This window comes from Muscardinus avellanarius, assembly GCF_963383645.1.
Source record: "Muscardinus avellanarius genome assembly, chromosome: 11".
NCBI classification, from domain to species: domain Eukaryota; kingdom Metazoa; phylum Chordata; class Mammalia; order Rodentia; family Gliridae; genus Muscardinus; species Muscardinus avellanarius.
This window is the reverse complement of record NC_137797.1, coordinates 16871226-16884289: the sequence shown is the minus strand read 5'-3', so window position 1 is coordinate 16884289 and position 13064 is coordinate 16871226. Positions and strand designations below refer to the sequence as shown.

Here is a 13064-nt window from a genome sequence, read left to right as displayed (position 1 = left end):
GCCAGCGTCTTGCTGGAATACAGCTGATCAAGAATCAGAGCAAGGGGCCTTTCTAGAACATAGTGCCTACCCTGCTTGTCAAATGAGACCTTTTAGCAAATTATTTTATGGTTCTGGTGTAGAAGAATTGATAAGCCCAGGCTGTGGATAAATTGTTTCATTTCAGAAACTAACAGAAGAGGTGGCCACTTGCAGTTCATTCTTTTCATAAGGTTGCGGAGATGGGGCGACATTCTTCTGAGAATAAGCCTGGCTCTTTCTTGTATCAATGAGATGGGGGTTTGTTTCAGTCCTGAGATGTCTATTCGTCTTTTGAAATGCATATTGAGCTTGCTTTTCATAGTCTGGACTGTGTAACTAAAAAAATAAAAGAAAACGAAAGAAAGAAAAGAAAAGAAATAGCATAATAGGAAGATGCCTGGAACCTAGTTCCACTATGCTTAAATCTTCAAATGTGGCACAAGGACTTTTAAGTAATTTGCTCTGAAAGGATTATACAGAAGAGTTATTTAATTAAACATAGGGGTCATGAAACTTCAAGAAGAGTTTCATTTTATTTTCTTCCTCCTTGCATCCCCCCTCCACCAAATGAAAAACTAAACAAAACCAAAAAAAAGATAGTAAATCAGATTTAATGCACTTTGAAAACCCTCCCATCTCCTCCCCAGGTGCTCGGCTGAACCAACATGAGTGGGAACGGCGCGCACAGTAACCAAGCTCCCAGCGCTGTGGCGTTCAGTTCCCAGCCTTCCCACTCCATTCTCTTGTCACACACAGGGCGTGTAGACAGCGCAGCCTGGCCTGAAGCCTGTGTGTTCAGTGAGCATTGTATATGAAGTCTTCTGAAAAAGGGCTAGATCAGGTTTTCAGTTTGAGAGTCCTAACTGTAATTAAAGAACCTTACTATGCCGTGTTTGACTTTGAGTGGCCTACTTAGACCCTGTTGCCAACTGAAAAAAACTCCTCGTCCATTCTGGCAGTCTAGCCAGTCTAGAGCCGCCTCGGCTGCCGCTTCCTGGCGGAGCAGCATAATGATGCTGTCATTTTTCCCGTTGTTACCTGGCCGTGGCGGCTGTGGGAGGGAGCGCGGGCACAGTGGCAGGAAGTCGCCCTTTTAATGAGCGGCACAATGGAGGCTGGGTAATTAGAGCAGCTCAGAACCGGGGCGGCCTCTGCGGGTGATTTGCACATTAGTGAGGCATTGCTATGGGGAGGTGTGCGGCATGACTGTTGTTCCTCAGAGGACCCTGGAGGGTAGAAGTCACAAAAGAGGATCCCTATTAAGATAATTAGCTCATAGAGGATATTTCACTGGACAGTCATTTCTTATGCGAAGCCACAGCCGCCGCTTTTTGTTGCTTTTGTCCTAAAAATCCGTTTATTTTATTGTTGTTTGGGTCAGATTTCTATCTTTGTAAATTGCTCAGACACAGGATAAGGCAATTTTATATGTATGTACAGCATTGGAACATGTGAGAGAGAAATATTCAATGACAGAAAATTAATGAGCTATCCAGATTATGAATCAGCATATATGGATTTTAAGGAAATCAGCTGATACTGGAGTTACAGTGCAACATCCTAGACAGGAAAATCAGCAAGAAGTTACCCCAGTTCCATCCATATCTCCAATTTATTTGAAGCCTGAGTATTATTCATGAATCAGCTACATCTACCCAAGTACCCTGGACACATAGTTCTTAAATTCTAATGCATCAAAGAGGTCTTAAGGTAATCTTTTATAAAATGAATTGGTATTATTGGTTCTTATTACTGTTAGTAGATTGGTGCTCACCGTGTCTCAGCACCCAGCCATCCCTCTTTGTGACCTCCTGTGTCCATGATGATGGTTCATCCTTCTCCTGTTCTGTCTTCTCAAGAAGTTCTGCATCTGCGTAATTACCACCATGTTCAGTTCTCAGCCTCAGTGCTTTCATTTCTTCTCTAAAATTAAAAAAAAATCTTTTACTGATTGCAAAAATGATCCTTGATCATTGTAAAACATTCAGAACCTACAAAAAATTATTTTATTTATTTATTTATTGGTGGTACTGGGGGTGGAACCCAGAGGCTTTCTACTTCCGAGCTATACTCCCAGACCCATTTTATATTTTATTTGGAAACAGGGTCTCACTAAGTTGCTGAGAGCCTCACTAAGTAGCTGAGGCTGGCTTCGAACCTGCGCGATCCTCCTGTCTCAGCCTCCCAAGCGCAGGGATTACAAGCGTGCGCCACCACGCCAGGCTACAAAAAAAAAATTTTAAAGTGAGTCACAACCTGGGCGTGGTGGCACATGCCTGTAATCCCAGACAGACTCAGCTACTTAGTGAGGCCCTTTGTAACTCAGTGAGACCTTGTTTCGGAGATGAAAAGACTAAAAAATAGGGCTGGAGGTGTCGATCAGAGGTACAGTGCCCCTGGATTCCATCCCCCATAGGGGAAAAAAAAAGTGAGTCACCTTGGTTCCCACCACCCAGTACTAACATTTTAGTGACTGTTCTTTAGAACATCTCTGATTACCTATTGTTCTTTAATCTTTTTTTTCTTTTTTTCTTTATCGATCTGGGGATTGAATACAGGGTCATTCTGTCTCCATGCTACACCCCCAGCCCTTGATGTTTTTCTTTCTTTTTTTTTTTTTTTTTTTGGTTTTTTTTGGTGGTACTGGTTTCTGGAAGCCCTTCTACCTCTGGGCTACACTCCCAGACCTGTTTTTATATTTTTATTTGGAAACAGGGTCTCTTATGCCAGCAAGGCTCGCTTCGAACCTGCACGATCCTCCTGTCTCTGTCTCCCAAGCATGGGGATTACAAACGTGCGCCACCATGCCCGGTGATATTTTTCATTTTGAACAGCATCTCACTAGGCTGTTGAGAGTCTTGCTATGTTGCTAAGGATGTCCTCAAACCTATGATTCTCCTTTCTCAGCCAGGACTACAGGCATGTGCCACCACACCCAGCTTTCTTTTTTTTTTTTTTTTTTTTGCAGTACTGGTGGTGGAACCAGGGGCATTTTACCTCCGAGCTACACCCCCAGCCTTATTTTTTTTTTTTCAGTTTATTTTTTGAAACAGGGTCTCACTGAGTTGTGAAGGGCCTCACTAAGTAGCTGAGTCTGTCCCCGAACTGCAATCCTCCTGTCTCTGCCTCACGAATGCTGGGATTACAAGCGTGTGCCGCCACGCCCAGCCTCCCAGCTTTCATTTTTAAATTTTACCTTTTTTTTCCCTGCAGTATTGGGGATGGAACCCAGGGACATTGTACTCCGACCTACATGCCCAGCCTTATTTTTTTTTAAAATAGGGTCTTACTTAGTTTCAAAGGACCTCACTAAGTAGCTGAAGCTGTCCTCGAACCAAGATCCTCCTGTCTCAACCTCCCAAATGCTGAGATTACAAGTGTGTATCACGACACTCAGCTTAATTTTTACCTTTTTTTAATATATTTTTTATTAGTGCATCATAATGGGGTAAAAAAAAAAAACTTGTGTAGACCTAAATGCAAACATCACCCAGCCAGCCCCCACCCATTCCCCCCTCACTCCCTCCTAATCCCTCCCTCCCATGCTTGGTTTAGTGGTTGACTTCGATATGAATAAGTACCTCATGTGCTTTAAAGAGTTTCCCTCTCCCCCCTCCCATCCCCACAGTTAGGTTGCCTTATTTGCTCCTCTATTGGAGCTCCTTTTTCACCTACAGTTCCTCCCCTTTCACCTTAGCTTTCACATATTAGGGAAAGCATCCGATTCCTTACTTTTTGCCACTGACTAATCTCACTTAGTATAATGTCCTCAAGATCCATTCATTTCCCTGTAAATACCATAATTGTATTTTTTATGGCTGAGTAAAATTCCATTGTGTACATATCCCACAGTTTTGTAATCCATTCATCTGTTGATGGACATCTTGGCTGGTTCCATAGTTTGGCTATGGTGAATTGTGCAGCTATGAACATAGATACACATGCAATAGTTTGGTAGTTTGGTTTCCTTTCTTTTGGGTAGATACCCAGAAGTGGTATTGCTGGATCAAATGGTAGATTTGTTCCCGTTCTTCTGAGGATTCTCCATACTGTTTTCCAAAGTGGTTGCACTAATTTGCAATCCCACCAACAATGTTTTAGAGTTCCCACTTCTCCACACCCATGCCAACATTTGTTGTTGTTTGTGTTTTGAATAATTACCATTCTAGTTGGGGTTGGGTGAAATCTCAAGTGAAATCAGTTTTGATTTCCATCTCTCTGATTGCCAGTGATGTTGAGCATTTTTTCATGCATTTATTGGCCATTTGAATTTCTTTCATGAAGTGTCTATTTAGTTCACTTGCCCATTTTTTTATTGGATGATTGTTTTGTTCAGTGTTGAGTTTCTTGAGTTCTCTGTATATTTAGATATTAGTCCTCTAACAGAGAGGTAGGTGGCAAAAATCTTCTCCCATTCTGTTGGCTCTCAATTGAAGTTCTTGACAGTTTCCTTTGCTGAACAGAAGCTCTTCAGTTTCATGCAATCCTATGTATTGATTCACCTTTTAGGTTATTGTGCCTTTGGGGTCTTGTTTAGAAAGTTTTTATCTGTGCCTATGTGTTGCAGTTTGGGACCTATACCCTCTTCAAGGAGCCTCAAGGTCTTTGGTCTAATTTCCAAGTCTTTGAACCATCTTGAATCGACTCTTGTGCAGGGTGAGAAAGTGGGATTAATTTCCAATTTTCTGCATATGGTTAACCAGTTTTGCCAACACCATTTGTTGAAGAGGCTATCTTTTTTCCAGTGTATGTTTTTGGCCCCTTTGTCAAAAATCAATTGGCTCTAAGTGTGTGGACTTGTTTCTGGGTCTTCTATTCTGCTCCGTTGGTCTATGTATCTGTTTTTGTACCAGTACCATGCTGTTTTTATTACAGTGGCTTTGTAGTATAGTTTAAAATCAGGTATTATGATTCCTCCTGCATGGTTTTTGTTGCTGACAACAACTTTGGCTATTCTGGCCTTCTTGTTCCAAATAAATTTAAGGACTGATTTTTCTATGTCTGTGAGGAATGATCTTGGTAATTTAATGGGGATTGCGTTGAATCTGTAGATCACTTTTGGAATGATGGCCATTTTAATGATATTTTTTTGGCCTATCCATGAACATGGCAGATCTTTCCATCTCCTAAGATCTTCTTTGATTTCTTTTTTCAGTGTTTTATAACTTTCTTTGTAGAGATCTTTTACCTCTTTGGTTAAGTTTATTCCTAAGTATTTTATTTTTTTGTGGGAGATTCTGAGTGGAAGTATTTTCTGAACTTCTTTTTCAGTGCATTTATGGTTGGTGTACAGAAAAGCTTCCGATTTTTTAAAATTGATTTTTGTATCCAGACACTTTGCTGAGTTTGTTGATGAGTTCTATAAGCCTTTTGGTTGAGTTTCTTGGGTTTTCTAAATATAGTATCATGTCATCTGCAAATAGTGAAAGTTTGAGTTCTTCTTTCCCTATTTGTACTCTTTCGATTTCCTTTTCTTGCCTTATTGCTCTGGCTAGAGTCTCAAGTACTATATTGAAGAGAAGTGGTGATAATGGACATCCTTGGCTCATTCCTGTTTTTAGGGGGAATTCTTGAAGTTTTTCCCCATTTAATATGATGTTGGCTGTGAGCTTATTGTAAATTGCCTTTATGATGTTGAGATATGTTCCTTCTATTCCGATTCTCTGCAATGCTTTTTATCATAAATGGATGCTGGATTTTATCAAATGCTTTTTCGGCATCTATTGAAATGATCATGTGATTTTTGTCTTTGGTTCTGTTCATATGATGAATCACATGGATGATTTTCATATGTTGAATCAGCCTTGCATCTCTGGGATGAACCCTACCTGATCATGATATATGATTTTCTTTATGTGTTTTTGAATGCACGTTGCTAGTTTAGCAGTTTTGCATCCAAATTTATCAAGGATATAGGCTTGTAGTTCTCCTTCCTTGAACTGTCTTTATTTGGTTTTGGTATTAATGTGATGTTGGCCTCATAGAATGTATTTAGGAGAGTTCTGTTTTTTTCTATTTCACAAAATAGATTAATTAGTATTGGTATTAGCTCTTCTATAAAGGTTTTATAGAATTCACTTGGGAAACCATCTGATCCTGGGCTTTTCTTTGATGGTAGGCTCTTTACTGCTGTTTCAATCTCTAATTGTTATTGGTTGGTTTAAGTGTTCTATATCTTCTTGACTCAGTTTAGGAAGGTTGTATTTATCTAGAAAGTTGTCAATTTCCTCCAGATTTTCCATTTTGTTGCAGTATAGTTTTTCAAAATAGTTTCTGATAATCCTTTAGATTTCTATACTGTCAGTAGTAATATCTCCTTTTTCATCTCTTATCTTCATAATTAGGTTTGATTCTCTCTTTTTTTTTTTTTAGTTAGGTTGGCTAGTGGTTTGTCTTATCTTGTTAATTTTTTCTTTTTCTTTTTCTTTTTTTTTTTGGTGTTATTGGGGATGGAACCCAGAGACTTTCTACCTCCAGGCTATACGCCCAGACCCATTTTATATTTTATTTGGAAACAAGGTCTCACTAAGTTGCTGAGAGCCTCACTAAGTAGCTGAAGCTGGCTTCGAACCTGCGTGATCCTCCTGTCTCAGCCTGCCAAGCGCGGGGATTACAAGCGTGCGCCACCACACCCGACTTATCTTGTTAATTTTTTTTGATACACCAGCTTTTGGTTTTGTTGATTTTCTGTATTTTTTTTTATTCTCTACTTTGTTCATTTCTGCTCTGATTTTAATAATTTCCTGTCTTCTACTGGCTTTGGGGTTAGGTTGTTCCTGTTTTTTAAGGGCTTTGAGGTGTGTCGTTAGGTTATTTATTTGATGGTTTTCTGTTTTTCTTATGTGAGCACTCAGTGCTATAAATTTTTCTCTTAATACTGCCTTCAAAATGTCCCAGAGGTTTTGGTATGTTGCATTTTTATTTTTGTTTGTTTCTAGAAATTTCTTGATTTCACCTCTTACATCTTCTATGACCCATTCTTCATTCAGAAGTGTGGTGTTCAGCCTCCACATGTTCATGGGGTTTCTTTGGGTCTTTTTATAGTTGATTTCTAACTTCATTCCATTATGGTCTGAAATGACACAGGGAACTATGTCACGTTTTTTGAATTGCTAGTGCTCACTTTGTGGCCCAGGATGTGATCAATTTTGGAGAAGGTTTCGTTAGCAGCTGAGAAAAATGTGTACTCTGCTGTAGTTGGGTGAAATATTCTCTATGTGTCCAACAGATTCATTTGATTAATGGTGTTCTTTAGTTCTGAGGTATCTTTACTCACCTTTTGTTTAGATTGGTCTAATGTTATGAGATGGGTGTTGAAGTCTCCCAGTATTATTGTATTGGGATTTATGTGTGGTTTAATGTCACAGAGAGTTTGTTATTGAAAGTAGCTACACCTATGTTTGGGACATAAATGTTGATTATTGTTATTTCCTCTTGTTGGATTGTTCCTTTTACTAGTAAAAAATGACCTTCTTTGTCTCTTCTAATAAGCTTGAGCTTGAAGTCTAACTTGTCTGATATCATAGTTACTACTCCTGCTTGTCTTTGAGTTCTGTTGGCATGGATTACCTTGCTCCAGTCCTTTACCTTGAGTTTGTTTCTATCTTTACTTGTAAGGTGTGTTTTTTTGCAAGCAGCAGATAGATGGGTTCTGTTTTTTTAATCCATTTTGCCAGTTTACGTCTTTTTATTGGGGAATTGAGGCCATTTACATTCATTGTGATTATTGAGAGATGATTTTTAATTCCTAACATGTTAAGGTTTTATTTCAGTTTGAAATACTGTTTGTTCTTTTTTGCTTAGTTGTCTACTGGATGGAAGTTCTTGTTTCTCTGATTCTGGCATGTACTATTTATTTCTTTTTTGTGGTTCATCTCTATGAGTATTTTCTCTAGTGCTGGTTTTGAAGACAAAAATTGCTTCAGCTTCTGTTTGTCATGGAAGCTTCTTATTTCTCCATCTAATTTGAAAGATAGTTTTGCTGGGTAGAAAATTTTTGGCTGGAAGTTGTTTTTGTTGTTGTTGTTTGTTTGTTTGTTTTTAGAGTTTGGAATGTGTTACTCCAGGCCCTTCTGGCTTTCATGACTTGGTATGGGAAATATGGAGTGATTCTAATTGGTTTGCCTCTGAATGTCACTTGGCCTTTTGTTTTTGTTGCCTTTAAAATTCTGTCCCTGGCTTCTACATTGGTCATTTTGACAATTATGTGGCATGGGGAACCTTTTCCCGGATCTTGTCTAAAGGGAGTTCTATACGTTTCCTGAACCTGTATATCGACCTTTTGTTCTATGTTTGGAAAATTTTCTGCTGTTACTTCTTTGAAGAGATTGTTGATCCCTTAGGTTTCACCTTCTTTTCCCTCCTCTATGCCGATAATTCTTAGGTTAGCTCTCTTAAGATAGGCCCATATTTCATCAATGTCCAATTCCTGTTGACAAATTGTTTTTTTTTTATGTTATAAACTATGTGTTCATTTTTGGAGTGATCATCTTCTAGAAGCAAGATTCTATTCTCCATGTGTTCTAATCCATTGTTTATAGTTTGAGTTGATGCTTTTACTTCAGTGATTGCATCCTTTATTTCTTTCAGACTCTCTCTAAATTTTTTTCTAAAATCCTGAATTATTTCTACAGTTACATTTCTGATTTGATCTTCTGGAAATCTCTGCATTTCTGTGTTATCAGGTGCTGTTATTGTGGAGTTGTGGGAGCTCAGTGCTCTGTTATTGTTCCTCTTTCCCATGATTTCAGAAGTTTGTACCTGTTGCTTTTGGTGTATTTCTTTCCGTCTCTAGGTGTCAGCTGGTATATTCAAGGGCAGTTGTGATCAACAGTGAAGGTTGAGTAAGGAGGGAAGAAAGGGAGTAAATGGAAGAATAGGGTGAGGTCAGATAGGGTCGAATAGCATGAGTATATGAGTTTGTTAAGGCCGTATATACTAGAGATTAGAGATCGTACCAATGTAGTAGAATTTTAGTAACCAATTTTTACCTTTTTTAAAAAAAATCAAATATTTTTAAGATTCTGATAGTAGCAAAAAATGCAAACTAACAAATTTCTAATTTTCTTTAAAACGTTAGATATGATTTGGGGAGCTCTGAGGGCCTGCTTGGGACCATGCTATTTAGCAAACTTCATCATGCCACAGTGTATTTTGGATAAATATAGGTTTACACTGTTGCAATTAATGGGTGCATAATATTCTTTGTATAAAGGTGCTATAATCACAGAACCAATTGTTTGTGGCCATTTGCATAATGAATAGCACACTGTAATTACAACATTCTATTAGTATAATTCCAACACCAATACAAGTATGAAGCCTGAATAACAGTGAAAAAATTAGCATTTGATAGGATGCCACACTTCTATTCAAAAGTCTTGTCTTTTCCATCATACTTTAAGAATCTATCAGTGACAGAAACCAAATGAGCGTTTTGGATATAGTACTGAGCCAGTATCGTAGATACTTACCAAATACATGAGCTTGAGCAAGTTTGTTAAAAACTCAATAATAAAAAAATCAAAGCCAGGCTTGGTGGCGCACACTTGTAATTCCCGCGCTTGGGAGGCAGAGACAGGAGGGTCACACAGGCTCGAAACCAGCCGCGCTGGCTTAAGAGACCCTGTTTCCAAATTTTTTTTAAAAAGTATAAAATAGGTTAGGGAGTGTAGCCCAGAGGTAGAAGGGTTTCCAGGAACCCCAGTACCACCACCACCACCACCACCCCCCAAAAAAGAAGAAAATATCAAGCCAAGTGTGGTGGCGCACACTTGTAATCCCAGCGCTTGGGAGCCTGAGACAGGAGGATCGCACAGGTTCAAAGCCAGCCTCGGCTATTTAGGCTCTCAGCAACTTACTGAGACCCTGATACAAATAACGTATAAAATAGGTCTGGGAGTGTAGCCCGAAGGTAGAAAGCCCCAGGATTCACCCCTAGTACCACCAAAAAAAAAAAAAAAATCAAAATGTAAAATGCAAATGTTCTGCATTTTACAGAAAAAGGTCTAGAAATATGGTAGTAACGAATTTAAATTGTATGCTTTTTAAACTGAAGGGGATGACGTTTTATTTCTTTATTTTGCTTCCTTGGGTGTTTTTTTTTCTGGGCACAGATGTACGTATTCGACCATATGAATGGACTCTTAGGAGTAAGAGGGGCTGCCCTCATGATTGGGCCTGTGTGCGGGCCTGTTTCTGGCACCTCCTCTGACGCGCTGCTTCTGTTCCAGGTGTCATTACTGTAAGTCGTCGTGCCACGTGTCCTCCCTCCGCATCCCCTACGCCTGCAAGCTGCTCTTCCAGGAGCTGCAGTCTATGAACATTATCCCCAGGTTAAAACTGTCCAAATACAACGAATGAGGATGGAGAAGATGGCTATCAAAAGACAAAGATTGAAAAGTACAGTGCAGAGGGAGGTAGAAGGGACTGAGGCTACTTCTGCTCCCGTGAAGAACTTCTATGTTGGTTTTATCTCAAAAGCAAAGTACTGATGGAGAAGTTTTTGTGTTCCAGAAGACTGACCGGACAGCTTTGACGACTGAGATGCCAACCACACAGGCTGTGATGCAGTTGGACTCACCAGTGAACATGGCCTAAGGGACAGATAAACTTTTATTCAGTTCCCATATCTCGAGACTGAGTCATTAGACCAGACTCCTTAAAAAGAATGTTTGGGTTTAAATTCCCCATGATGTCTCCTGGTTAGCAAAACTCCGGGTTTTTATGAGCCCCAAAGATGGAGGGAGCATTGGTTACCGTGGCTTTGCTGAGGTGGCAGGTTCCAGGCAGGGAAGCTGAGGTATCACCAGCACAGCAGTGGCCTTCGGATCTGGTACTACAAGGGGACACGATTTTCTCAACAATTAAACCTGTCTTCACATACCCAAACTTTGTGTAAAGCCACAAAAATCTTGGTCAAATGTTATAAATATATTTCTACATTGTTAGGCAAGAATACCATTTTTTTTCACCCAGTTGCTGCTGTTTTGAAACCCCATGATCAGGTCATGAAATAATACTTATTAAATATCCAAATGCAAGTCTGTGGGTACTTTGCCATTTTGTGTTTCCATTCCTGTTAATATGTTAGCTTCCATTGTTTGTTTGTTTGTTTGTTACTAGGGGTTGAAACCGGGGGCATTCTACCTCTGAGCTACACCCCAAGCCTGATTTTTTTTTTTAAACTCAAGGGCCTCACTGACTTGTAGCGACTCTCCTGGAACCTGTGACCCTCCTAAATACTGGCATTACAGGCATGCACCGCCACACCTGTTCGTGTTCTCTCTTTCTCTCTCTCTCTCTCTCTCTCTCTCTCTCTCTCTCTCTCTTTCTCTCTTTTTTTTTTTTTCAGTACTGAAGATGGAACCCAGGGGCAGTCTACCTCTGAGCTATATTCCTAGTCCTATTTTTTTATTCTTTGTTTTGAAACAGGGTCTCACTGAGTTGCAAAGGGCCTCAATAAGCATTAGCTGAGGCTATCTGCAAACCACAATCCTCCTGTCTCAGCCTCCCAAATGCTGGGATTGCAAGTGTGTGCCACCACACCTGGCTTATCTCACAAATATTAATACTTTTTATACACCAACAGGAATCAAGCTTCAGTGTCAAAGAACAGTTGAGGAGCTGTATTTGACCAAGTTAAACCTAACACAGGACATTTTCAAAACTTTCAAACACCTCAAGCTGTCATGTATTGGGACCCTCCAAGTATAAGACAGGGAACTACACTAGCCATAGGCTTAGTTTTCTTCATAGTCAAGATATCCAAAGCTGGGTGTGATGGTACCAACATTCAGGAGGCTGAGACAGGAAGATTATGGTTTGCGGACAGCCTCTGCTACTTAGTGAGGCCCTTTGCAACTCAGTGAGACCCTACTTCAAAATAAAGAGTAAAAAGTAGGGCTGAGAGTGTAACTCAGAGGTAGAATGCCCCTGGATTCCATCCCCAGTACCGCAAAAAAAAAAAAAAAAAAAAGAAAGAAAGAAAGAAAGAAACCATATCAGAAGTCTTCCCAGTCCAAGCAGAACAAAGAATGCTGCGTGGCTGGATGGGCCTCTTCAGCCTTTGATTCAGGGACTCGGTTATGTGCCCACATCTTTACTGTGCGGCTGTGCCTTCCTTAGTCTAGCATTAGAGTTCTCAAAGTTGATGGCGTGAAAGCTTACTGTGCATGATTGTACGTGTGCTCTTACTGTACTTTGTGGGCTGCTGAGACTTTTCTAGGGTGATCTTTAGTATCTCACATTTCCATGACAACAGCACTTACCAACTCCATTTTTTTTTCCTGGTATTGGGAATTGAACCCAGGGGCATTCTACCTCTGAGCTACACCTCAGCCCTATTTTATTCTTCATTTTGAAACAGGGTCTCACTAGGTTGCAGAGGGCCTCACAAATTGATGAGGCTGGCTGTGAACCCAGGATCCTCCAGTCTCAGCCTCCCAAGTACTGGGATTACAAGCATGCATCACCATGCCCACATGCTGACCAACTCAACTGAAAATGTGATTGCCTGCTGTGTGTGGCATACCATGTCCGTGAACACTCAGAGTTGTTTGGAAAGAGTCAGGCAGTGTACAGAGTACTGGTACAAGGTCTCCATCAAGCAACATTCAGTATTGTGCACTCTACTAAGGATAAAACAGGAGCAGACTTGGCCTGTGCCTGAAGAGTGTACAGCCTGGTGGAGAAGGCTATGTCAGCTACCCTCAGACACCACCATCCTGTGATCGGTGTGAAGGGCTAACCTTGGCAGTGTTGCGGAAGATTCAGAACAGTCACAAGTGTGTTTGCACCTTTTGTACAAATAAAGAAATGGAGGCACCCGGTAGCTGAGTGGCAAGGACTTGGAGGCCCGGCTTCCTTACTTAGGGAGATTTTATCCGTGATTACATTTTTTATTCACCAAAAGTGACAATTTTTTTTAATTCTAATGCCACTGCATGGTCTATTTCTTTTGGAAAACCATTCTGGGCCAGTGTGATCATTTTGAGGAGAATTGCCTATCCTAGGAAATTCTAAGCTCTAAGTTTTTAAGACTT

General features: G+C 40.2%; 1 protein-coding gene across 1 annotated transcript in view; it reads left to right on the top strand.

Annotated features, from left to right (window-relative positions):
- POLR3B (RNA polymerase III subunit B) overlaps positions 1-10383 on the top strand; it is a gene marked incomplete at both ends in the record, with an annotated part of 141272 nt that extends 130889 nt beyond the window's left edge. Inside the window, one exon of the mRNA XM_080705137.1 lies at positions 10254-10383. Within this exon, the coding sequence (XP_080561263.1) occupies positions 10254-10383 (130 nt within the window). The remainder of the gene's footprint in view (positions 1-10253) is intronic.
- Positions 10384-13064: the final 2681 nt, after the last annotated feature.